This window comes from Oncorhynchus nerka, linkage group LG5 (genome assembly GCF_034236695.1).
Source record: "Oncorhynchus nerka isolate Pitt River linkage group LG5, Oner_Uvic_2.0, whole genome shotgun sequence".
Classification (NCBI taxonomy): Eukaryota; Metazoa; Chordata; class Actinopteri; order Salmoniformes; family Salmonidae; genus Oncorhynchus; species Oncorhynchus nerka.
This window is the reverse complement of record NC_088400.1, coordinates 53295934-53320652: the sequence shown is the minus strand read 5'-3', so window position 1 is coordinate 53320652 and position 24719 is coordinate 53295934. Positions and strand designations below refer to the sequence as shown.

At 42.1% G+C, this 24719-nt stretch overlaps 2 protein-coding genes across 6 annotated transcripts; one reads left to right on the top strand and one right to left on the bottom strand.

The window, feature by feature from the left end:
* Positions 1 to 4128: 4128 nt before the first annotated feature.
* LOC115129625 (carboxypeptidase B2-like) lies at positions 4129 to 13751 on the bottom strand. The gene is made up of 11 exons (XM_029660198.2): positions 13610 to 13751; positions 12668 to 12743; positions 12311 to 12435; positions 11884 to 11992; positions 11429 to 11530; positions 11160 to 11267; positions 10810 to 10920; positions 10192 to 10282; positions 9733 to 9935; positions 8319 to 8403; positions 4129 to 5755 (listed from the first exon to the last, which is right to left on the bottom strand). The coding sequence occupies exons 1-11, from the start codon at positions 13684 to 13686 to the stop codon at positions 5559 to 5561; spliced, it is 1284 nt and encodes a 427-aa protein (XP_029516058.1). The 5' UTR covers positions 13687 to 13751; the 3' UTR covers positions 4129 to 5558.
* A 782-nt stretch (positions 13752 to 14533) lies between these two features.
* On the top strand, positions 14534 to 22743 carry LOC115129624 (GDP-Man:Man(3)GlcNAc(2)-PP-Dol alpha-1,2-mannosyltransferase-like). 5 transcript variants are annotated; one of them, XM_065018736.1, is made up of 7 exons: positions 14564 to 14634; positions 15795 to 15879; positions 16176 to 16382; positions 18626 to 18847; positions 19641 to 20012; positions 20483 to 21060; positions 21498 to 22743. In XM_065018736.1, exons 4-7 carry the CDS (start codon positions 18666 to 18668, stop codon positions 21779 to 21781), a joined length of 1416 nt encoding a protein of 471 aa, XP_064874808.1. In that variant the 5' UTR covers positions 14564 to 14634; positions 15795 to 15879; positions 16176 to 16382; positions 18626 to 18665; the 3' UTR covers positions 21782 to 22743. The 5 variants fall into 5 exon arrangements, with proteins under 5 accessions (XP_029516056.1, XP_064874808.1, XP_064874807.1 ...); XM_065018735.1 differs by having other exon boundaries at positions 14616 to 14634; positions 15747 to 15879; XM_029660196.1 differs by lacking the exons at positions 15795 to 15879; positions 16176 to 16382 and having other exon boundaries at positions 14534 to 14634.
* The last annotated feature ends 1976 nt before the right edge of the window (positions 22744 to 24719 follow it).

The window sequence follows — 24719 nt, the reverse complement described above, 5'->3', positions numbered from 1 at the left end:
AGCTAGAAGTATTTCAATCTTCTTGATTTTCCCATATCGGAAAATGGGATCATTAGGAGTACAGGCACATCTTCCATCCCTGGATTGGGGTAGGTTTTCTAGCCATATCCGCATTCATCACCGTGGTACAAACATTATGGATGAGGATCGTTTTGACTCGAAGGGGAAGATGTATTTACTGCTGAACCTCAAGTCGAAACATATCGGCTAATAGAAACCCTAATACCACAGCCACAGTCTTTCTGTCTCTCTCTGAAGCTGGTTTGCACTCTTTAAGTCAGGTTGTTGTGGCTGGTCTCTAGTTGGTCTCTCTCTTTAGTCAGGTTGTTGTGGCTGGTCTCTAGCTGGTCTCTCTCTTTAGTCAGGTTGTTGTGGCTGGTCTCTAGTTGGTCTCTCTTTAGTCAGGTTGTTGTGGCTGGTCTCTAGCTGGTCTCTCTCTTTAGTCAGGTTGTTGTGGCTGGTCTCTAGTTGGTCTCTCTCTTTAGTCAGGTTGTTGTGGCTGGTCTCTAGCTGGTCTCTCTCTTTAGTCAGGTTGTTGTGGCTGGTCTCTAGCTGGTCTCTCTCTTTAGTCAGGTTGTTGTGGCTGGTCTCTAGTTGGTCTCTCTTTAGTCAGGTTGTTGTGGCTGGTCTCTAGTTGGTCTCTCTCTTTAGTCAGGTTGTTGTGGCTGGTCTCTAGCTGGTCTCTCTCTTTAGTCAGGTTGTTGTGGCTGGTCTCTAGTTGGTCTCTCTCTTTAGTCAGGTTGTTGTGGCTGGTCTCTAGCTGGTCTCTCTCTTTAGTCAGGTTGTTGTGGCTGGTCTCTAGCTGGTCTCTCTCTTTAGTCAGGTTGTTGTGGCTGGTCTCTAGCTGGTCTCTCTCTTTAGTCAGATTGTTGTGGCTGGTCTCTAGTTGGTCTCTCTCTTTAGTCAGGTTGTTGCAGGCACATTGGCCTATGATCCTAGCCGGTAGGAGAACACACAGCAGCCCCAGACACACTGCAGCTGCTCCAGAGGGTCTCTTCCACCAAACGAAAATTGCTTTTATAACATCAATCTGACAGACATTTTCTTCTCTTGCAACCTCATCTTTATTTGTGTCTTTATTTGTGTCAAGCTCTGAGAATCTTTAAAAATGTTCTTCTGGTAAGAGATTTGATTTGTGTGTTTGTATTGTTGCCTGAATGATGAGCACCAGCTCTAACCTTCTTGCTGGGCTTCAAGGTTCTCGCTTTGACAGAGACTACATGACAAAAAGTATGTGGACACCTGCTTTTCGAACATCTCATTCCAAAATCATGAGCATTAATATGGAGTAGGTCCCTCCATTGCTGCGACAACAGCCACCACTCTCCTGGGAGGGCTTTCCACTAGATGTTGGAACATTGCTGAGGGACTTGCTTTCATTCAGTCACAAGAGCATTAGGGAGGTCAGTTTAGTTTTAGTTTAGTTTATTTTATTTTTACAGGGACAGTGCACATTAATCAACGTTTCAGTAAAAGTGCCGGTTTTAGCCTGCCGGCTAATTTTCAACCACAGTCCCTGGGCAGGTTATTAAAAACAATTACAATATAGACAATAGCACCATAGAACAAGCAAGACATAGCAACATAGGACAAGCAAGACATAGCATACAGACAGAGCAACATAGAACAAAAAGCAGCAAGACAAAATTCATAAAAGCAACAAAGTGTTTCCACACCTCACAAGCTACAGACAACAGACAACATGGAAAGCGGCAACACACAGCTAGGGACCATGTTCACAAATCTGATTGACCTTTAGCCAGGTCTTCAAGCATTTTGTGAAAGTGTGATATGTGGTGCAGTTATGTGTGTCTGATGGCAGTGTATTCCAGACATGGGAAGCTTTCACAGAGAATGCAGATTTACTAAAGGTGCTTTTCCTTAGGGGAACTATACAGTCACCTCTCATGGCAGACCTTGTGGATCTGCTGCCATATGTCTGGGTTTTCTGTTTAACAAAAATATTGAGTGGAGGGGAGCCAGGCCATTAAGGATCTTGAATACAAGACATGCGTCGGTGTATTGCACAAGATTTTCCCAACTCAAGAGCTCATGCTTTCTAAGGATGTGACAATGATGATGGCTATTGGGCTTCCTATCAAGCACTTTGAGAGCCTGTTTGTAGACAGACTGAATAGGTTTTAATGTTGTACAGCAAGCTTGGGCCCAACTAGTCAAGCAGTATGTTAAGCGGGGGAGTATCATAGATTTGAAGTACAGTTTTGCTACCTCTGTAGTCAAACAATTTCGTATAAATCGGAAATTAGCTAGGTTGAATTTGGTTATTTGAATTACCTTTTTCACATGCTTTTTAAAAGAGAGGTTGGAATCAAGTATGATGCCAAGGTACTTAAAATCGGATACCACCTGGAGCTTCTCCCCTGACACATAGACATCTGGCTCAGTAGCATCTGTTGCCCTCTTTGTGAAGAACATGCAAACAGTTTTTTTCACATTGAGATGCAAACACTAGTCACTGAGCCACTTTGTAACCTGGACCATTACAGTAGTGAGTTCTTGTGCAGCTTGTTGTTTGCTCTTTGCATGCACATATATCACTGTATCATCTGCATACATTTGAACTTCAGACCCAGTACAGACAGAAGGCAGATCATTAATGTACAGGCTGAACAGGAGGGGCCCCAGTATTGACCCTTGGGGCACGCCCACATCATAGCTACGAGTGGGCGACAGCTCATTGCTCACTCTGACACACTGAGTTCTGCCTTCAAGGTATAATTTCATCCATCTCAAGGCATCAGGGGAAAAGTTGAACTTCAGGCACTGATGTTGGGCGATTAGGCCTGGCTCGCAGTCGGAGTTCCAATTCATCCCAAAGGTGTTTGATGGGTTTAAGGTCAGGGCTCTGTGCAGGCCAGCCAAGCTCTTCCACACCTATCTCAACAAACCATTTCTGTATGGACCTCACTTTGTGCACGGGGGCCTTGTCATGCTGAAACAGGAAAGGGCCTTCCCCAAACTGTTGCCACAAAGTTGGAAGCACGGAATCGTCTAGAATGCCATTGTATGCTGTAGCATTAAGATTTCCCTTCACTGCATAGCCCGAACCATGAAAACCACCCCAGATCATTATTCTTCTTCCACCAAAATTTCCAGTTGGCACTATGCATTCGGGCAGGTAGTGTTCTCCAGGCATCAGCCAAACCCAGATGTGTCCGTTTCCACTGCTCCAGAGTCCAATGGCGGCGAGCTTTACACCACTCCAGCCAACACTTGGCATTGCTCACGGTGATCTTAGGCTTGTGTGCAGCTGCTCGGCCATGTATATCGATGTCATTAACGTGCTTATGTTTCTTCTGAGAACAGACGATTTTTATGCCCTACATGCTTCAGCACTCGGCGGTACCGTTCTGTGAGCTTGTGAGCCATTGTTGCTCCTAGACGTTTCCACTTCACAATAACAGCCCTTACAGTTGACCAGGGCAGCTCTAGCAGACATTTGAACTGACTTGTTGGAAAGGTGGCATCTTATGACAGTGCCACGTTGAAATTCACTGAGCTCTTCAGTAAGGCCATTCTACTGCCAATGTTTGTCTATGGAGATTGCATGGCTGTGTGTTTGATTTATATACATGTCATCAACGGGTGTGACTGAAATAGCCAAATCCACTCATTTTGAAGGGGTGTCCATTCTTTTGTATATATATAGTATATTGTCCACATACTTTTGGTCACCTGTACTGCTCTGGTCTGTGTGTGATTTATTGTGAACTATTTTACATTTTCAACTACAATGAACAGGAAATCAACACACTCTGATCACCTTGTGACTCCTGTCAACCTTAGCTTCCCACAGTGTATTGTAGTTTTAAAACATGCAATTGAAGAATTGAAGTCAATATGTATTAATAGGACACAGTGAAGTGACACATATAGAATGACTAAGGTTTTGACAGTTCGGCTTGCACATGTGACCAGCCAACAATGGCCATAAAGGGGTCTTTTTTCTATCTATGCGGTCTGTACATGACAATGACATCTGTGTGAAGATTATTCTGAGATGTGTGTGTCACCATAGCAGTGCAATGATGGTATGTTTTCTAGCCATGCTTCAAACTAAAGGGAAGCCAGTGAAAAAATTGACATTCTCAGAAAGGCCAAAACATCAACATTTAAATATCTAATTTTATTATTGTTTTCTGTTGGAATATTCATCTTGTTACACCATTAGAAGCCTACACACAGAGAACTGTCAACACAATTATAGTTTTAAGCTTCAAAGCTGTAGGAGGATATACAGTTGGAATAAAACAAAGATTTCATTAGTGTCTATGATTTCTTACTACAAAAAACATGAATGTTGTGCTAAGGTGACACTAGGCTGGCCTAGCGGTCTAAGACGCTGCCCATGGAACACCACTTGCAGCTGCATGGGTTCGCATCAGACCCATTGCTATTTCAGCACTCTCTCCCCCGTCTTTCCTCTCCTCCAACAAACAACTAATTATGTCATGATTGGGACTGCCCTACTCCTTAAAAACAAAAAAATGATGATACAATTTACAATCATGTTTGACAGACACGCACACTAAACATACTTTGATAAAAGGGATTACTTTGGACAAAATCAGACGTGAAACTGCTCAGGTTTACACAGCCAACTTCTCAGGGGCATAAAGGGTTGCAGGCTGACTACACCGCTCTCGTTGCGTGTGCGAGCATTGCAAAATAAATGTAGAAATCCATGTTATTCAATTATTGCACACACACTGCTCGCGCGCGCCAACGAGCGTCTGCGTTGCCAAGGGCTAAAATAGAAGTCAGTTCTATTTCTGACGCAGATCGCGCTGCAAGTCCTGCCTCTCCCATCTCCTCATTGGTTTATAGAAGCAGGTACCCACGTGTCATCTCCTCATTGGTGATACCCACGTGGGGGACTGAAAGACGAACGAGGTCAGTGGCGGTAATGCACCTAATTTATGAAAGTTGCCAATCGCATTATAAAGTCAAGAGAAGAAAAGGCCTGGAAGGTGTAGAAATGACTAGAAACGATTCGGTTGACCGTTTTATGTGTGGAATAATTGGCGGAGTAGAGGACCTTGTGCATTTCAGGTAAAATAACAACTCAATGTTTATAGGGGCGGCAGGGTAGCCTAGTGGTTAGAGCGTTGGACTAGTAACTGGAAGGTTGCAAGTTCAAACCCCCGAGCTGACAAGGTACAAATCTGTCGTTCTGCCCCTGAACAGGCAGTTAACCCACTGTTCCCAGGCCGTCATTGAAAATAAGAATTTGTTCTTAACTGACTTGCCTGGTTAAATAAAGGTAAAATAAAATAAAAAATATATCCTTGGACAAATTAGCTAACAACAGCAAGCTAGCTAAATAGGACAATTTAACTAGCAAGTGCAAGCTAGCTAGCTAAATTGCCATACATGTTTAATGCTTTCGACCTGTTCCCAAATTAATATCAATGGTTCAGAGTTTGTTTTGATATTTTAACCTGTGTGTCGTGATAGCGTTTGGTGTGGGGGGACAAAATAAATGTATGCACGACGGCGCACGATGGCGCACACGCGCAGCGGGTTTGGGTTCCGTGTTAGGGTTGGGGTTGTGTTTTCTGAATGACTCTGAGAGCGATACTCTTAAGAGCGAGGAGGGCTTCATTGCAGGCCTTGGAGATTAATGATGGCGGTAGGAGGAAACCATATCGACCACGGTCCTCCAGCTCAAAGGTGAAGGAGTAGTGGATGCCCAGGTTGTAGGCCCAGTCGTCAGAACCTCCAGGGGCTAAGTCTGTAGAAGGACGAAGGAAGAACAAGGAATTTAACTGGTTTTGTAGTGACCGTTTATAAAGAAATAACTTATAACAGCTTTACAAAGCAATTGTCAGCATTTTATTATGAAACAGCCTGGTCTCATAGACTATATGGGACACTCAAATTAGTATGATATGTTGCATTTGGTATGTTTACATAAGAGTGATGGTTGCTTAATGCAAAAACGAAAGTAGGATGGTTGGTCAAGGTGGATTGGTGGGCGTGTAACGCGAACATCTAGCAACCCAAAGGTTGCGAGTTTGAATCTCATCATGGGGAACTTTAGCATTTTTAGCTAATGAGAAACTTTTCAACTACTTACTACTGTTTTGCTACTTTGCAACTACTTAGCATGTTAGCTAACCCTTCCCCTAACTCTAACCTTAACCTCAACCTAAATCAAAAAACATTGTACATTTGCACATTCGTAATACCGGGAGCACCCCCCTTTCCACATCGACAGGACAGTAGTGGAGAGGGTAGTAAAGTTTTAAGTTCCTCGGCTTACACATCACGGACAAACTGAATTGGTCCACCCACACAGACAGCGTCGTGAAGAAGGCGCAGCAACGCCTCTTCAACCCCAGGTGACTACCTCATGAAGCTGGTTGAGAGAATGCCAAGAGTGCACAAAGCTGTCATCAAGACAAAGGGTGGCTACTTTGAAGAATCTAAAATATATTTTGATTTGTTGAATAGTTTTTTGGTTACTACATGATTCCATGCATGTTATTTTATAGTTTTGATGTCGTCACCATTATTATACAATGCAGAAAATAGTGAAAATAAAGAAAAACCCTTGAATGAGTAGGTGTGTCCAAACTTTTGACTGGTATTGTATAAACTGAACAAAAAATAAACACAACATGTAAACTATTCATCCCATGTTTCATGAGCTGAAATAAAAGATCCCAGAATTTTTCCATACGCAGAAAAAGCTTATTTCTCTAAAATTGTGTGCACAAATGTTTGTATCCCTGTTAATGAGCATTGTCCTTTGCCAAGATAATCCATCCACCTGACATGTGTGGCATATCAAGAAGCTGATTACACAGCATAATCATTACAAAGGTGCACCTTGTGCTGGGGACAGTAAAAGTCCACTCTAAAATGTGCAGTTTTGTCATCAAACAATGCCACAGTTGTCTTTAGTTTTGAGGGAGCGTGCAATTGGCATGCTGATTGCAGGAATGTCCGCCAGAGTTGTTGCTAAACAATTGAATGTTCATTTCTCTACCATAAGCAGCCTCCAATGTCGTTTTAGAGAATTTGGCAGTACGTCCAACCGGCCTCACAACCACAGACTACATATAACCACGTCTGCCCAAGACCTCCACATCCAGCTTCTTCACCTGCGGAATCGTTTGAGACCAGCCACCCAGACAGCTAATAAAACTGTGGGTTTGCACAACCAAAGAATTTCTGGACAAACTGTCAGAAACCATCTCAGGGAAGCTCTTCTGCATGCTTGTTGTCCTCACCAGGGTCTTGACCTGACTGCAGTTTGGCGTCTTAACTGACTTCAGTGGGCAAATGCTCACCCCTCGATGGCCACTGGCACACTGGAGAAGTGTGCTCTTCACGGATGAATCCCGGAAGCTGAAAATGTCCCAGTTTTTCCATGGCCTGCGTACTCACCATACATGTCCCCCATTGTACGACAGTGCATTCCAGTTCCTGCCAATATCCAGTAACTTCGCACAGCCTTTGAAGAGGAGTGGGACAATATTCCACAGGCCACAATCAACAGCCTGATCAACTCTATGCGAAGGAGATGTGTTGCGCTGCATGAGGCAAATGGTGGTCACACCAGATACTGACTGGTTTTCTGATCTACGCCCCTACCCTTTTTGTTGTTTAAGGTATCTGTGACCAACAGATGCATATCTGTATTCCCAGTCATCCATAGACTAGGGCCTAATGAATTTATTTACAATGACTGATTTCCTTATAGAAACTGTAACTGAGTAAAATCTTTGAAATTGTTGCGTTTATATATTTGTTTAGTGTAATACGAATTGTAATTCGTAACATATTATATGAATTGGGTGATGGACATCCACAAATTAATACATACTATACGAAAAGTAACATATCATACTAACGGATTTACGTACAGAATAATACGAAATGCTCTGAGACCAGGTTGTATTAAACAGTATATTTGGATGCTGATAGCCAGGAGTTATTCACAATATTTCCCGGGTAATACCTGTTAACATTTCCATTTGAATTATCAATGTGCATCCACTGTCCCACCGCCCAGCCAGGCAATTCATAAACATAATCTCCACTGGAAAAAGGCATCTAAACATTATATCCCCATGCTTCTAGCCAGCATTTGGTTTGCAACAGTGGGGGTTTGTCTGAATCTTGCTGCCTGCCTCACCAACCTATGTGATACAGACAAAATGCTGTGAGTATCACAATGTTGTTTTTGATGGAGACTAGGGTTGGGGTCAATTAATTCATTCCAATGCTTCCTGAGTTGGCAAAATGTAAAATGGAATTGACCCCAACTCTGATGAAGACTAACTCACATATTGTTTTTGCTGATGCGCCGTATTTGTAGTTGTTCCTGTAGTATCTTCTGACTTTCATGGCTGCCTCCTGTACAAGCTCAAACTGTTAAAAAAAAACAATGGAACAGAGTTAATAAAAAGAATTGTCATTTTTTGTTGTTGTTGATTATATACAGTGAGGTCCAAAAGTATTTGGACAGTGACACATTGTTTGCTATTTAACTCTGTACTCCAGCACTTTGGACTTGAAATGATACAATGACTATGATGTCAACGTGCAGACTGTCAGCTTTAATTTGAGGGTAGTTAGAGCACTTTTTGTACATAGTTTAGGGAACCAAAAGTATTTGGACAAATTGTATTAAAGTAGTCAAAATGTCAAGCCCTGATCTATTTCACCTGTCTGTGATTGTGTCCACCCACCTCCAGGTGTCTCCTGTTTTCCCCATTATTCCAATTTGTAAGTCGCTCTGGATAAGAGCGTCTGCTAAATGACTTAAATGTAATGTAAATGTAGTCCCCGGTGTATTTATCCCTGTGTTTCCTGTTTCTCTGTGCCAGTTCGTCTTGTTTTGCCAAGTCAACCAGGATTCTCCTAGCTCCTATTTTTCCCAGTCTCTGGTTTTTTGACCCTCGCCTGTCCTGACACCGTATTCGCCTGCCTGACCACTCTGCCTGTCCTGACCTCTCGCCTGCCTATCGCATGGCCCTGTTTGGACTCTGACCTGGTTTATGAACTCTCGCCTGTCCCCGACCTGCCTTTTGCCTAACCCTTTTGGTATAATAAGTATCGGAGCTCAACCACCTGCCTCCTGTGTCTGCATTTGGGTCTCTCCTTGTGCCCTTATACAAAAGCTTAGTATTTGGTCCCAAATTCCCAGCACAAATGACTTCGTCAAGCTATAGACTCTACAAACTTGTTGGATGCGTTAAAGATTATTTTGTGCCAAATAGAAATGAATGGTAAATAATGTAGTGTCATTTTGGAGTCACTTTGATTGTAAATAAGAATATAATATATTTCTGAACACTTGATTACCATAATCATGGATAAGCCAGAATGAATTGTGAATAATGATGATTGAGAAAGTTAGAGGCACAAAGACACCCACAAGACATGCTAACCTCTCACCATTACCAATACCAGGGGAGGTTAGCATTTTTTGGGGTAATGATATTTACTGACTGTTCAAAAACCAGTATATGGATCACCATATAGGCATTTATAAGTAGCATCCTATGCCATTGCAGGCACTATTAGCCATTTATTGTTTGTGTGAATAGGAAAACACTGAAAAGGCTTAATAAATGGCTAATTATACAGAATATTGGCCTAATTAGCTACTTACAAACACCTTTATCAACTGCAAATGAATGCCTTATATGTGATCCCTAGGATTCATCCGCCCATTCATCTCTTCCAACAACTCACCAACTCGGCGTGGTTAGGCACCTCCTCATTGGAGCAGGAGTATGGGAAGAGCAGCATCTGACCATAGGAATGGATGGAGAGATAGAGCTTTACCGAGTCTTTGTGGCTGCGCAAGAAGTTAGCCACGGCTTCTGCCTCAGGCTCCGACTCTGGGAACTGGCCGCAGTATATCTCATCACAGGGCCTGTTGGAGGCTCCCTTTGCTGCAGAGGGAATATAATAGAGCGTTTATTTTCCATTTGGTTAGAACACAAAGTCGTCTTCTGCCTTTTTCCCAACACCCCCAGAAACACACACACGCGTTGAGCGACACAGAGTCAGTTGCTGTGCAACACCCCTGGATGGAGAGCCATTTTAGGGATAAGAGGCTTGCCCAAGGGAACAACGGCAGTAGTTTGATTGTGGGATCAGAGACCAGTAGCCCTCAAGCTGCCAGTTCAGTTTCCATTTCAGACTTACTGCACCAGTTTGCGTCAAAGTTTCTATTGAGGTCGGTTCCAACACAGTTGCTTTCCTTGCTCAAGGAACGATTCTTTCTCCACATTCGGTTCTGGTCAAATAAAGGAGCACACACAGTATAATCACAAAACAAATACTGACATACTGTATCCACTCAAAACATATAGCCTACTCATAAAACGTACACTGACGTAAACTCACAAAATAAAAAATCTCTCTGACATTCTGTTTATACATTATGCAGAATAAAGTTGAGTTGTTTAGGAGTGAGTGGAATGGATCTGTGTGTTAGATCATGGATCTTGGCTCATAGATCATTCATATGCACTAAGTATGTCCATATGATGCACAGTGCCCGTAGAGATTACCATTTTTGTGTAGCTCAGATTGACATATTTGAAGGCACTGGCAGCAATCCACACTGACATTGCAGACTCATGCCAGATCTCACTGGATCGGTGTTTAACATATGAGCTAACCACATCACATAGCAATCTGACGCATGACTGCACAGTCGATGAGGTGGCACACAACTATTGGTCAATACCACGTCTACAATGTTGTCGTCCCGGAACGCAACCACTGACTCAATTTCTTATTAATCATCTTATTCTTTACCGTTGTCCATGTGTACTTGTATCCATCCGGGTTCATGACAGGCAGCACATAGATGTCCATACTGTTCAGCATCTCAGTGATGTCATTGTTTAGATTATAGAAGTTCAAGGACTGAGGAAAGAGCACAAGGAAGAGTCAACAGTTTAATATAGCTGTCTATGTTCCAAATCAAAATAGTGAGCAATACGATTTAATACAATTCCAGAGCCATCATAAACATTTTCAATCCAACTTCATAACCAATGAGGTATGAAGACGCTATATAACCAAATATGTATACAGTAGGGCCTATCAGAATAGATAGAGCATAAGTTGGTAGAGAATCTGGATTTTAGGAACAAGGTACTGACATATTGCACAAACCACAGGCAGAAAGCTGGGGAGATCCACTCTCTAGCATGAATGCCACAGTCAATCCATATTGCTCTCTTTTCAGCTCTCTCTTGTCGTCCAGACAACTGATAAAGACAACAGAGAAATGCAATCATTTGATCAGATGATTAGGATGTGACTGTTGCTTGTATGAAATGACTCGGACTTATAAACTGACTATGACAATGACATTACTTTAAAATATAATAATTGTATGAATCATTGCTAAAAAGGCAGCTTGGGGAACCTTGAGAACGTAAAGTGGGCGTTTTTCATATGATGAGCCAATCAGGGTGACTTTGACCATGTCTGGGTAGTCCTGGGCAGTCTTGTTGATCCAATTGTAGATCTATAAAAGAGACAGCATGTAAACATTTTCATAATAAATACAAACTTGATATCTAGCAGCTGGGACCACAATGACCAGGGCCTTGTATTCATAAAGTGTTTCACAGTAGTAGAACTGATCTAAGACTAGCTGCCCCTGGCAATATAAAGTTATTCATTATTATCTAAAAGGCATCATAATGATCCTAGATCAGCACTCTTACACTGAGACGTTGTATGAATATGGGCCCAGAAAAGGTTATGACTTTAAAGTAATGTTAATGGGATGTTACATTGAGATTATGTCAATGTTACATTACATTACGGTTATGTTAATAACATTAGGAAATGACATGACACAATCCGGTATCTTACGTCCTCCAGAGAATGGTATCTCTCATAATAAGATGCACTGCTTCTAGGGTCCGACGATTCATTCCTGGTCTGCATCTCGATCAGTTCCTCTGTGTTGGCCAGTAGCACTCTGAAACAAACACACATTCCTGCTCTTGGGGATTTCTCTCAACTATTAGAAACATTCTATATTCATTTCATAATACTGATAGCTTATTCAATATCATGGATATGACCATAATATGGGCATAACACAACAAAATCAATATTGAAGTTAAAGTGAAGTCAGCTGGTAGTCCAAACCGAGGCTTGAACTCAATCTCTTGCTACTGTAAACACAACACCTTAGCCATTAAGCCCATAAAACAGAACTTCTTGATGAGGCAGTTAGGTGTTGTGTTAACGTTGCTAGTGTCACTAAAATATGACAATTGATCACATGACATACTGGTGTGTTAGGTGGTGTGTCTGCAGCAGGTCTGTGACAGTCCCCAATTTGTTGGCAGGAACAAACAGGTGCACCTCAGTGTGTGCTCCGATGTACTCAGGTGAAGTAGGTGACCACAAAACTGTCTGGGAGACACACACAAACACGCATGTTCATACACACACAAATGCATGAATAAACTTTAAAATAATATATCCTAATTGTGCGTAATATGAAGTCTGAAAACAACACACCGTAACCTAGTACAGAAACAAAAATAGTAATTGGCACAATGTTTTTGGTTTAAGACCAGTGAAGTGAAAAGGTTTTTTTTTAAAACAAGATAATTATTAGTTTATTATCACATCTTTATCGTACCTCATATTGGCTGGATATGTTCCTCACAATATCTGCTTGTTGATGTGTTGTGACTTGGATTGAGAGAACTTGGTCACTGTGAAAGACAAAGGAAAAATAGGCTAGGTCTCAATAGTCCTATGTGGCTTCCTTTCCTCGTCTCCTCTTCATCTGCACATAGGAAAGGAGATGAGGAGAGGTCACTAGACTATTGAGATATAGAGGAGAGTGAGGTAAGTTGAGCCAAAGGGGTAAGTTTAGCCACCCTTGTTTCTAGGAAACCAAACACAAAATTAATAATTTGACCAAATATTTAGGAAGAGGTCATCATTTCATGGAGTCTGTGAAGGAATAAACCACATGGAAAAAGTGTTAAGCAATTTTGTAAAAAAAAATTTAAAAGATTTTCACCAAGTCAAATTAATTTATTGGGTTACAGGTTTCATGATGCTTGTATCTAAACCAAAGTAGATCATTTTGAGATTGTTCTATACACCAGTTGGGGTATCTATAAGCTTAAATATGAGGTCTTCAACCTAGCATGAAAGTGCATCCTTGAAGCTGTGTGGGCTAACATAGTCAAAATGTTTGGCGTGGACTAAGTTGAGCCAAAGGCAAATTGACCAAATTGAAGTGTTATCCTTCACAGATTCATATAGTTCGTTATTCATTACAGTTCTGTATTATAGCAAATACATGGGTTTAGATTTATCCTGTCATCTCATGAATTCTTGTGAATGTGAATTCCTTAAATCATATCAATGATGTCAACTTCATGTCAATGATCACTTCATTCTACTTTAAATAAAATACAGAAAACATGTAGGAGGATATACAGTGGAAAGAGTAAACATTATCATGTGGTGGTCATTCTGGATCTGTCAATCAAACGCATCTATTTTTCATTTAGGCTAAGCAAAGTTTCCTAAACAATTATGATAATGTTTACTGTGGGATACTTACTGTGTTGAAACGCAGTCACCTGTCTTAGGGAGCTTGTAAAAGTTCAGCAAAACAGCCCATATTAGAAGAGCCTTCATGTTTAATGTGTCCAAAACTTATGCAAGATGTTTGGTTAACATGATAGAGAGAGAGAGAGAGAGTGAGAGAGAGAGAGATCTGTGTTGATTTAGCCAGAGTAAAGTCTAAGTTAAACTTTACTTTTTTGAGGAGAGCTTTGGGCTGCTTTGCAATAACAGTGAACTGTTTACTACACCATGACCCCCCCCCCCCCTCCCAAAAAAAAAGATTCAATAATATAGGTCTTTCTTTTAAAAACCTTTCCACACCTTGAAATTATATATTGTAATTTATTCGGGTTAAACTTTATCCTGGAACTGCCTTTAGCCAGAAAATAATTTTCTTAAACTAGGCCTACTATTTGCTTTAGTAGGTCTACAGAATATTGTATATTCATTATGCAAAATCTGTCAGCTCACAGACAAATTCACTGTGCTACACCCAATGACGTATATAAACCATAGATTGCTATTTGTTATTTATTGGCCATTGAGAGGCTTTGAAGCCACCAGACGGCCATGTTGGCCACCAGTCGGCCGTATTCTACAGCATTTCAATTTCAAGGTTTCAAGGACATATTACATGTTTTTAAGTTATTGTTTTTTTGTAGTGGGGACATTAATATTAGTACTCTCAAAAAAATACTTTAATACTTTTTGATTTATTTTTATGTTTAGCACACAGAATATAATTTAAAAGTATGCATTAAGGTGTCTGTAATAGAATAAACGTGAAAAACGAATGTAGACATTAATAAATTACTTTCTATAGCTTCCAAAATATTTGGTACAATTGAGGAGTGCCAAGATGATTTTATACACATCATTGACTACACCAGGTGGCGCTATGCTCTCACCGAAATAAAAACCAATGTTGAATTTGCAGCACAAACATTTCCGGTTTGGAGGTTGTGTTGTCAAGATGTCTGTCCATGATCAACTTGCTCAATGTTTGTGTGATCTAATCAGGTTGGATTTTTTTAATGTTTATCTAATGATGTTAGATATTTGCCCAGCTAACTAGACAAAACATTGTGCTATTGATTGTTTTAGTCAGCTAGCTAGGCATTATAGCTAACCAGCTGGCTAGTTACTTAGCTGTCAACAGCAGTACATCACCTACGTTACAGTTAGCTAACGTTAAGCCAGCTATTATTTTATCACAAGTAATTCATAGTTTGTTTATCAATGTCGACTCGTGTAATTTTTCTTAAGTCGTGTCTTGTTGCTCATGGAATGTAGCTAGCTAGTTCTCAAACTCTTATTATCCGTGGCGTAGGGTTTTCAGCGCTTAGCTTCGCCCACGCAGTAAATTTGGGTGGCTGCATATGAACTACAATTCCGACGCGGTGTGTTTTGACGTTTAGAAACGTCAATCATCGCTTGCAAAATGGTTTTTGAAACACGCTGATATGACACCCCTTATCTTTCATGTCAACTACAAAGATGCATACAAAATAGTTACTGTAGTAGTTTTACACATCCATAACCCCCCCTTAACACTAGTTAAGTCATAAACCCTGCCTATTTCTACAATGTATCTTATTAAATATCTGATTTTAAACCTAACCTTAACCCCATTAACATTATGCCTAACCATAAATTAAGAACACAAAAGCTCATTTTCATGAATTTTTACAATAGCCAATTTTGACTTGTATTTGTGGTAAGTGTCAACCTCCCCTGGCCAGAAAATACTATCCTCAATAGGGTATATCAGCACATGTTTCGTAAACCAGTTTGAAAGTCATGATTATTTACGTTTCTAACGTTAATACACAGCTTCGGAATTGGAGCCAATGGTGGGCGAATGTAACCGCTGAAATCCTACGTGCGAAGGTTTTTCTAAAGCAAACTTTTGGTATAGATGGGGTCGGAAACTTTCCAGTAAATTTCCAGATTTCCCCCGAAAATGTTCTATGGGAAGTTAAGCCCGGGAATTTAGCTTAAATTCAACAAAAAGGTTAGCATATAACAGTGAACCTTCTTTTGTGGGATACAGGAGGCAATTTTAGGTCTTGTGGCATATTTTGGTTAAACTGTCCCCAATTAAATGGAATTGCAACCCTCTGCATGCACAGTGTATTCTTCCATCACATGTGCAGTGCACTCTTCCATCACATGTACAGTTGATTCTCAAGATCTTGCACAATAATGAGATGCTATTGAGCCCACACTACTACACTGTCTGAGCCAAGGACTGCATGCTTTATGGTAAGTTTTGATTACAATGCAGGGTGAGGTGAATATATTTTATGACATACATGATTTTTTTGTTAACTAGTAAATACAGCCTGGAACTAACTTATTAACAATTTCTGCTAGTTAGTTTTTGCTACCATGTGGGTTTTAGCTTGCTTGAGCTTGCTAACTGAGGAGTGTTAATTCACCTGTTTCCATACATGTTTAATTTTAAAACATGTATCTGACAAAGGAGTTGTTTTAATCTAACTATCTGTACATGGAATTGTATTTATTGTTTTTTTTTTATTCATTTTTTTTCTTTGCAGGAAAATGCCACGGGCACTATCTGATGTGTGGAGACATTTTCACTGCAGCTAATGTAGAAAGAAAAGTGGTGTACATTTGCAAATACTGTGCCAAATCATATGTGAAGAATGCAACAAAGATGCAGAATCATCTGGCCAAGTGCATAAAGTTCCCTCAGCGCTCTCAACAAGCAACTTCTGACAAAAGTCCCTCTACTTTTATTCAAGGTGAAAATGATGAATCCGACACCTTATCGATAGCAACAGCTCATGGTCCTCCTGGAATCGGATGTTTTTTTTTGACTCAATGGAGGAACATAGTCAGAGAAATGCTGATGAATGTCTTGCTCGAGCTGTGTATGCAACTGGTTCACCTCTTGATGCTCACAGGCAATGTGTATTGGAAGGCATACACCCCTCCAACCAGACATGTTCATCTACTGATTTGCTGATTTACTGATTTGCTGGATGCAGAGTTCAAGTGAAGGACAATCAAATCGAAGAGAAAGCAGAATGTATTGCAATCATCTTTGATGGGTGGTCGAATGTTCGGCCATGGAATAATTAACGACAATCTCCTCCCCTCAACCGGCATTCTACAAGAGCACAGACACAAGGGACAACAGACACACCGGTCTCTACGTTGCAGATGAGCTGAAGGCAGTCATCAATGACCTTGGACCACAGAAGGTATTTGCACTGGTGACAGACAATGCTGCCAACATGAAGGCTGCTTGGTCTAAAGTGCTGCTCATGCATTGAATCTGCTCCTCAAGGACTTCGTGGCACTGAAAATAATGGGATACACTCTACAAGAGAGCCAAGGAAATGGTAAAGTATGTAAAGGGTCATCAAGTTATAGCAGTAATATACCTCACCAAGCAATGTGAGAAGCATAAGAGCACCACATTGAAGCTGCCCAGCAACACCCATTGGGGTGGTGTTGTCATTATGTTTGACAGTCTCCTGGAGGGGAAGGAGTCTCTCCAAGAAATGTCCATATCACAGTCTGCCGATAAGGACAGCCCCATCAAGAGGATCCTCCTGGATTATGTATTTTGGGAGAGCGTGGTAAGCAGCCTGAAACTCCTGAAACCTATGGCAGTAGCCATTGCATGGATTGAGGGAGACAATGCTATCCTGTCTGATGTTCAGACTCTGCTTGCAGATGTAAGATAATAAATCCGTACTGCCCTGCCCACTTCACTGTTTCTCCAAGCAGAGGAAACTGCAGTTCTGACATACATCAAAAAGTATGTAGCCCATACACGCCGCAGCGTACATGTTGGACCCCAAGTATGCTGGCAAGAGCATCCTGTCTGGTGCAGAGATCAAAAAGGCCTATGGTGTCATCACTACTGTGTCTCGCCACATTGGCCTGGATGAGGGCAAGGTTCTTGGCAGTCTGGCGAAGTACACTATGTACAATATGGTAGTCGTGCCAACATATCTCATCAGCCACTTGGTGGAAGAGACTTTGTGGATCTGAAGATCTTTCCCCTGTTGCCTCCATCCTCCAAATCCCACCAACATCAGCTGCCTCAGAGCGCAACTGGTCTTTGTTTGGGAACACCCACCAAAGCATGCAACAGGCTGACCAATACAAGGTTTGAAAAATTGGTGGCCATCTGGGCAAATGTGATTTTTTTTTGAGCCTGACAACGAGCCATCCTCAACAAGGTTGGAAAGTGACAGGGAAAAGTCTGATGTTCAAGAGGTGGACATTGAGGAGGCCTAGTGAGAAGACATGGAAGCCTGAGAGGAAGAGCTTTCATTTCTAGACTATCATTTTACAGATGTATGTTGAAAACATTTTTGGGCATTGGGGGTCATTCAATATCCCTTTCTTTTGGTGTTCAGTGAAATCATCCCATGTGAAGAGTCAACTAATTTAAAGTTCAATTCGTAGCTAAATAGTCTTATTTCTATTGGGAGGATTTTATAATTTGCAATTAGGTCTACTTATATGGTAAAAGGTTTATGTTTCTGTCTCCATATATTGTAAATATATCCAATGCAAAAAACATCTACATTAGATTCTGTAAATTCCCATATATTCCCACGGAAAGTTTCTACCTTAAGTGTAGATTATCAGTTTAACAGGGTTCCTGGGCCTTGTTCAGTAGTAACGTTTGGCAAACGTGGAACGTTGCAGGTAGAAATGTCATGAATAGAGCTGCTATAGCTCATATGGCTTTGATATAGCCTTTTCTATTTGTCAGCGCGGTATGCTTGCTAGCTAGCATATCTGAGCATTCAGTGGGAAAATAACACAGATTGTTGCAGATAGAAATGGCATAAATACAGCTGATGTGATTCCACATTCTACAAGTCAGAGATGCGTGATTGTTCTAGCTACATTATATATTTCTATCTGAAAGTTTACACAACGTTGTCTTACTGAATTGGCCTTACCTTTTCTGTAGAGCAGGTCTGTCACCTTATCTCTTATAGTTCTCTCATTACCCCAGGTTGTTGTGGACATTGCTACTGCCATGCGTGTTTCTGTGCATGCTCCTGACCGCCACCCTGGTCGTGCTTGTCATGGGTGTGCGCGTGTGGCTGCAGGCAAACAGGAACGCACGGCGAGCCCGTGATGGGCGTCCCACGGTGGCTTTCTTTCACCCGTACTGCAACGCGGGAGGTGGTGGCGAGAGAGTGCTGTGGTGTGCCCTCAGAGCTTTGCAGAATAGGTAAGGAAAAATTGCACTTTCAATGTATGTCGTTGCACCTTGACTAAGCTAAGCCACACCAGCGAATAATCACCAGTGACTAATTATATTATTATTGTAAACTGGGTGGTTCGAGCCCTGAATGCTGATTGGCTGACAGCTCTGGTGTATCAGACTGTATACCACCGGTATGACAAAACATTCATTTCTACTGCACTAATTACGTTGGTAACCAGTTTATAATTGCAATAAGGCACCTTGGGGGTATGTGACGTGTTGCCTTGTGCATAAGAAAAGCCTCGGGCCTTATTGCTTAATAATAATATTCCTAGCTATAGGATCTTACTACATATTGCTCAGTGCATTCAGCATGAATAATATACTTTGGTGGATTATCTACCGAATCTCAGCTTGCTACCCGTTTCTCAAGCATTATGTTGATTAGAATGTTCACACAGTATGAAAACCCCCATATCCAACAGTAATTCGTTGCCATGTTCATTAGGCACCAAAAGGAAGAAAAGGGATTGGAACAGGGAGGGACTTCACGCCCATTTTAATTTTCCCTTGCGTAACATTTTCTGTATTGTGCCCTAATGAACATCTCCCAGTCTTTCACATTAATTCACTCACCTGGGTCATATTCACTAGGAACCAAATGGATGCAAACAGACCCACAGGGGAGGGAAGTACAACCAACTGGGGACTACCTGAACTTGTCCAATAAACCTTTGTTTTTGTTGCAAAACGTTATCCATTGCAAAAGGGTTTGCTACTGTATGCAATAATAAATATGGTCTTCTCCATGTCATAGGTACCAAGATGTCAACTTCATGGTGTACACGGGCGACCAGGGTGTGACGAACCAGCAGATTCTTGATGGCGCCCGGCGGCGCTTCAACATCCTTTTACCTCGACCCGTCCAGTTTGTCTTCCTCAAACACCGCCTGTTGGTCGAGGCCAGCCTCTTCCCCCACTTCACTCTGATTGGTCAAAGTGTAGGCTCAATCTTCCTTGGTTGGGAAGCCCTTACGGAGTTTGTCCCAGATGTCTACATCGACTCCATGGGTTACGCCTTCACTCTGCCTGTGTTTAAATACCTAGGGGGTTGTCATGTGGCTAGCTACGTGCACTACCCCACCATCAGCACAGACATGCTGTCGGTGGTGCGCGAGAGGAACCCCAGGTAGGTAATCGTCTCAGAACCCTGTTTCTCACTACAGACCCCTGGCCCCCGAGACAGTCAAACTAGGATAATATAGCCAGGTCCATATCGGAATGCGCTTTAGCCAATGCCTCTCTGCCGATTATTGTCAATGTCACACTCTGACTACCATGGCATGACAATGTTAGTCAGAAAAGTTAGCTAAAAAGTCACCTACAGATCTGGACTAGGCTAAGATCAAGATCCAATCAGGCTAATGGGAAATTGGGAATACTCTGGAAACTTACAAGCACTATCTAACACGTAGCACCGCTGTCATTGTTTTGACTGTCATCAATCCTGCATCAATCAGTGTTGTAACTTAGGTCCACTTTCCGCTATATCATTGACATCAGGGCATGACTTCCCCTTGTTGTTTATTCTTCCATTCACCTGATCCTATCATGTTATCATTTACCATTCCCTAACCAACCTCCCCCCTATGTTTCCAGGTTCAACAACGCAGACTACATCTCCAACAACTTGTTCCTGAGCGCGGTCAAGGTTGTCTACTACTGCCTGCTGGCGCTGCTCTATGGTCTGGCCGGCTCCTGCAGCGACGTGGTCATGGTCAACTCCAGCTGGACCCTGAACCACATCCTGACCCTATGGCGAGCGACCAACCGCACCTGCCTAGTCTTCCCGCCCTGCGACACCCGCGCCTTCCTCCAGCTCCCGTTGGATGAGGACTCGGACCGGAAGTGCCATTCCATCGTTTCCATTGGTCAGTTTCGACCGGAGAAGGACCATCGGCTTCAGATTCGCGCCTTCCGGAAGGTGCTGCAGAAGAAAGAAGCAGGGCTAGTTGCGGGGCCAGGAGGAAGGGAGTCGCTGAGGTTGGTGCTGATTGGTGGATGCCGGAACCAAGAGGATGAGGATAGGGTGTTGATGCTGAGAGGGCTGTGCCAGGAGCTGGGCGTGGCGGACAGGGTGGAGTTTAAACTCAACGTGCCGTTTGAGGAGCTGAAGAGGGAGTTGGGGGAAGCTACGGTGGGACTGCACACCATGTGGAACGAACACTTCGGGATAGGTAAAAACAGAATTACCATCATTCTATACAACTGTCATTTATATTATTCAACAGCTGGAGTTGCTATTATTCCAAAGCAAAGCGCTCGTTCTCTACATTCCCAACATTTAGTACTGTATAATCCTGTACTGACTGGAGTCCTCATACGCCTATATTCAACAGCCCATTCTGAAATTGCAGTACATTGTTCTGTTACAATATGCTTTTGTTAATCCTCCTCTTTATAAAAATAAGATAAAAGATGAAGGCATACAGGCATTTATACCACCCATAGCAAGTTTCTCAAAATGGCTGGGTTGCTAGCCAGGTGGCTGTGGATGCTAAAATGCTATCTTTGGTGTTCAATATAAATGCAGTCTTAGGTAATGCAATTATACACCCTGTAATGTGTCTAACTTTAAAGCCAACACTTACCCTCTGCTCTCCTCTGCTCTCAGGGGTGGTGGAGTGCATGGCTGCTGGGACCGTCGTCCTGGCCCACAAGTCTGGAGGCCCCAGGCTGGACATTGTGGTGCCCTACGAGGGCCGCCAGACGGGCTTCCTGGCCGAGGATGAGGACGGCTATGCAGACGCCATTGAGCGCATCCTGGCCCTGTCACCCTCGGCCCGCCTGGAGATCCGACGCAACGCCCGCCTCTCGGTCACCCGCTTCTCCGACCAGGAGTTTGAGGCCTGCTTCCTGGCCGCCATGGAGCCTCTCATGGGGACACTGGAGCGATGAGGGGTGTGGGTGGAAGTGTGTCACGCTCATGGGTGTGCGCGTGCATGCATACTAGCCATTCTTTTAGTTGACATAGGATACAGTTTGTGTTAAAATGCACCAGGAATACGTTGACTTAAATGAAAGAGAAGTATTTATTGACGTGTCAGTCCAGGCGTCCACTCTCTTTCTAGAGGGTCTTAAATGTTTAGTATTTGTTTTGTTTTCAAGACCCATTACATTTTTCCAGTGTATTTTGTACTTGAGGCATAACATTTTTAGTGCTCGTCTAACCTCCCAAGTTCCCCGTCTCGATTGTCAATGCGTACAGAGAGCCGGCTGGTAGACTAGATTAGTGCTCGTCTAGCAAGGACTGGACACAACTGTGATTTTGATGGCATTCCAGGTTGTCTTTTTTTCAGTCAAACTACAAATATCAGAAGATTAAGATAATTAGGTGGGTGCTTACATTTGTATTATTTCACACGTGTGAATTGGAAATTGTTTATATCCCACCCAGTCAGGGATCAGACGTTATTGACGGCAACCCTGGAGCAATTGCCTTGCTTACAGGCACGTCAACATATTTTTTTCACCTAGTTGGCTCGGGATTTGAACCAGCGACCTCTGTTACTGGCCCAACGCTCCTAACCGCTAGGCTACATATAGTGTTTAATGTGGTTCTTGGGATGTGAAACATATCTCTAGGCATTGTGAGATCTGATCTCTTGTGTAGTGTGACTACAAAAAAAGACTACCTGGAATGACAGCAGTGTCTGACTGTCTTTGATGAGGACCAAACTCTGTTCGCTGACATCGTTGAGCGAGAGGGTGGTGACGAGCCTGTAGAGACTAACTTCACAATTCTGATGACTGCAGTGATTATTAAGATTGTTACTTAACATTTTTAAATAACTAGAAATGCCGTTCTGTATCCTAAGTAGGAAGTATTCTTTTTATATTAAAACATTTATAAAATACAATGGTTTTGTCATCTTTAGTGCAATGATAAATTGTTCAAGCATTTGAGTGCAAACATGAATAGGACAATCAGAAAAATGTTGTAGCGGTCTTCTTGCAAGCAAACTTGTGTTTTTTAGCACTGCCTTCGCACATGGCGGCTATTTGAAGGTTTTACTTGCAATTGTGATATATAGTTGTTTGCACTGATTTGTAAGATAAATGAACATGTGGCAAGTTTAGTTCCAGGAAGAAGACCACTTGAAAGTAATGAGATTTCCGCCTGTAGGTCAATACTGTTGGCATTGAAATAAACCCAAAGCACTAAGGTTAGTGGAAGGGACAGGGCTGGGAGTGTATTTAAGGAATGGGGGAGTTGATGATCGAGGTGCTTTGTTTTATGATAGACAGAAGATGAAGTGGTGTGTTGTTGTACTGGCCTTGCTGCAGAGTTTTTGTGCTGCTCAGGTAAGTGATATACAATTCTTTCAGGTGTAGAACTCAATTTTGCAGCTGGTTCTAATAGTGCTTCTACACATGCCTCAGTCCATTTGATTTTGTTCATACACATCACATGCATTAAGATCTATCTTCTCTTCCAGGTTGTTACTTTGGGATAAAGGAGACAAACTGTCTGAAGAGCTCTGGAGAAGACTCACAGAGATGTGCTTTCAGAGTTGGACCTTTGAGACCCGATCCTCGATTATTGGCCAAAGAAAAGATCTGATTTGTCAGGACCAATTAGAGAAAAAGATTAGAATCAGAATTGGGCTACATGTGTAATCGCAGCCTATGAACTCGGTACAAGAAATAGATCCGGGGCCTTATCAAGCATCTCAGAATAATAGTGATGATCGGTTTTCCCTTTCAGATCATAATTAATAAAAATACACTATGGACATGGAGGCCCTGATCCTAGATCAGCACTCTACTCTCTATACACTACTTTGAGACTAAAATGTTCATAAAAATAATTCCTCCCCAATACGCAGCGGAAGGATTGGGACTGATAAATACATGACTATATCTCTTTAGCAAAAACAATTCTTGACCCACAAATTGAATATCTTTTCTCAATCTTCGACTAGACAAACAGCTACATAAACTGCAGTAGCTGTATTTTACATCAATATGAGCAAATTGTTTGGTACTCCGATAAAGGGTTTGTGGGGCTCATCTATAAACTGAGGGTTTTTAGGACATTCTCAACTGTTGACAGACTCTACACACTGTTGATTTTGGCATGGGATGCTGTGTTTGTGACAGACAGGGGAGAACAGAATGTCACCAAATTAGTTTCTCTGCCTTGATCATTCCAACAGGACTGGTGCCTGTTATAAAAGCTAGATTTATAAACGCTAAAGATATAGATTTTTAGATGCATTCATTGTGCATTCAAGTCCTTTATTGTATGCCCATTTACTTAACTACCACTAATCCTCCCCTCCCTCCCACCTCCTGCACAACACGTGTGTGCAGAGCTCACTCAGGTTGTGTCCCTGAACTGTGGCCAGGACACCGCCGAGTCCAGTAGTGAAGAGGTGAGAGAGAGGGGGGTTGCCCAATAGATTAAGAGAAATAAAGGGTGTTTTCACATTAGTCCTCTTTAAAATAATCAATCTCAGTCCTCTTTAAAGTGAGCTCTGGGGATTTAAATGAGGACTCGGCTCCCTTGCCAGTTCACTTCGACAACAAAGTTGGGAGTCCTTTTTGCATTCAAATTGCTATGCTTAGAAAATAACCAAGATTCTAACCAAGATTTTTCCAACATTTACTCATACCATCAGAAACGGTTATCGAACAGCCAGGGGTTTCCCTACATACATTTTGGAAGTTAATAATGTTTGCATTTAGTTACAAAATAAAATGTACATGTAAAAATTACTGGTAAAAGGATAAATGGCAGAACAATAACTGCAGATTAAATAATGCTGTAATTGGGCACCCGAGTGGCACAGCATCTCAGTCCCTGGTTCGAATTCAGGCGGTGTCCCGTAGG

What these genes read in the sequence shown, in the direction of transcription:
- LOC115129625 (XM_029660198.2), bottom strand. Translation starts at nt 13,686, where the DNA reads ATGAAGGCTCTTCTAATATGGGCTGTTTTGCTGAACTTTTACAAGCTC. An exon ending in ACAAGTACACATGGACAACG is followed by an intron (nt 10,283 to 10,809) that starts GTAAAGAATAAG and finishes TTATTTGACCAG; the next exon opens with AACCGAATGTGGAGAAAGAA. An exon ending in CTTTGACGCAAACTGGTGCA is followed by an intron (nt 9,936 to 10,191) that starts GTAAGTCTGAAA and finishes TTCCCTCTGCAG; the next exon opens with CAAAGGGAGCCTCCAACAGG.
- LOC115129624 (XM_029660196.1), top strand. Translation starts at nt 14,537, where the DNA reads ATGTTGAATTTGCAGCACAAACATTTCCGGTTTGGAGGTTGTGTTGTC. An exon ending in TGTTTGTGTGATCTAATCAG is followed by an intron (nt 14,635 to 18,625) that starts GTTGGATTTTTT and finishes TCATTACCCCAG; the next exon opens with GTTGTTGTGGACATTGCTAC. An exon ending in GTGCGCGAGAGGAACCCCAG is followed by an intron (nt 20,013 to 20,482) that starts GTAGGTAATCGT and finishes CTATGTTTCCAG; the next exon opens with GTTCAACAACGCAGACTACA.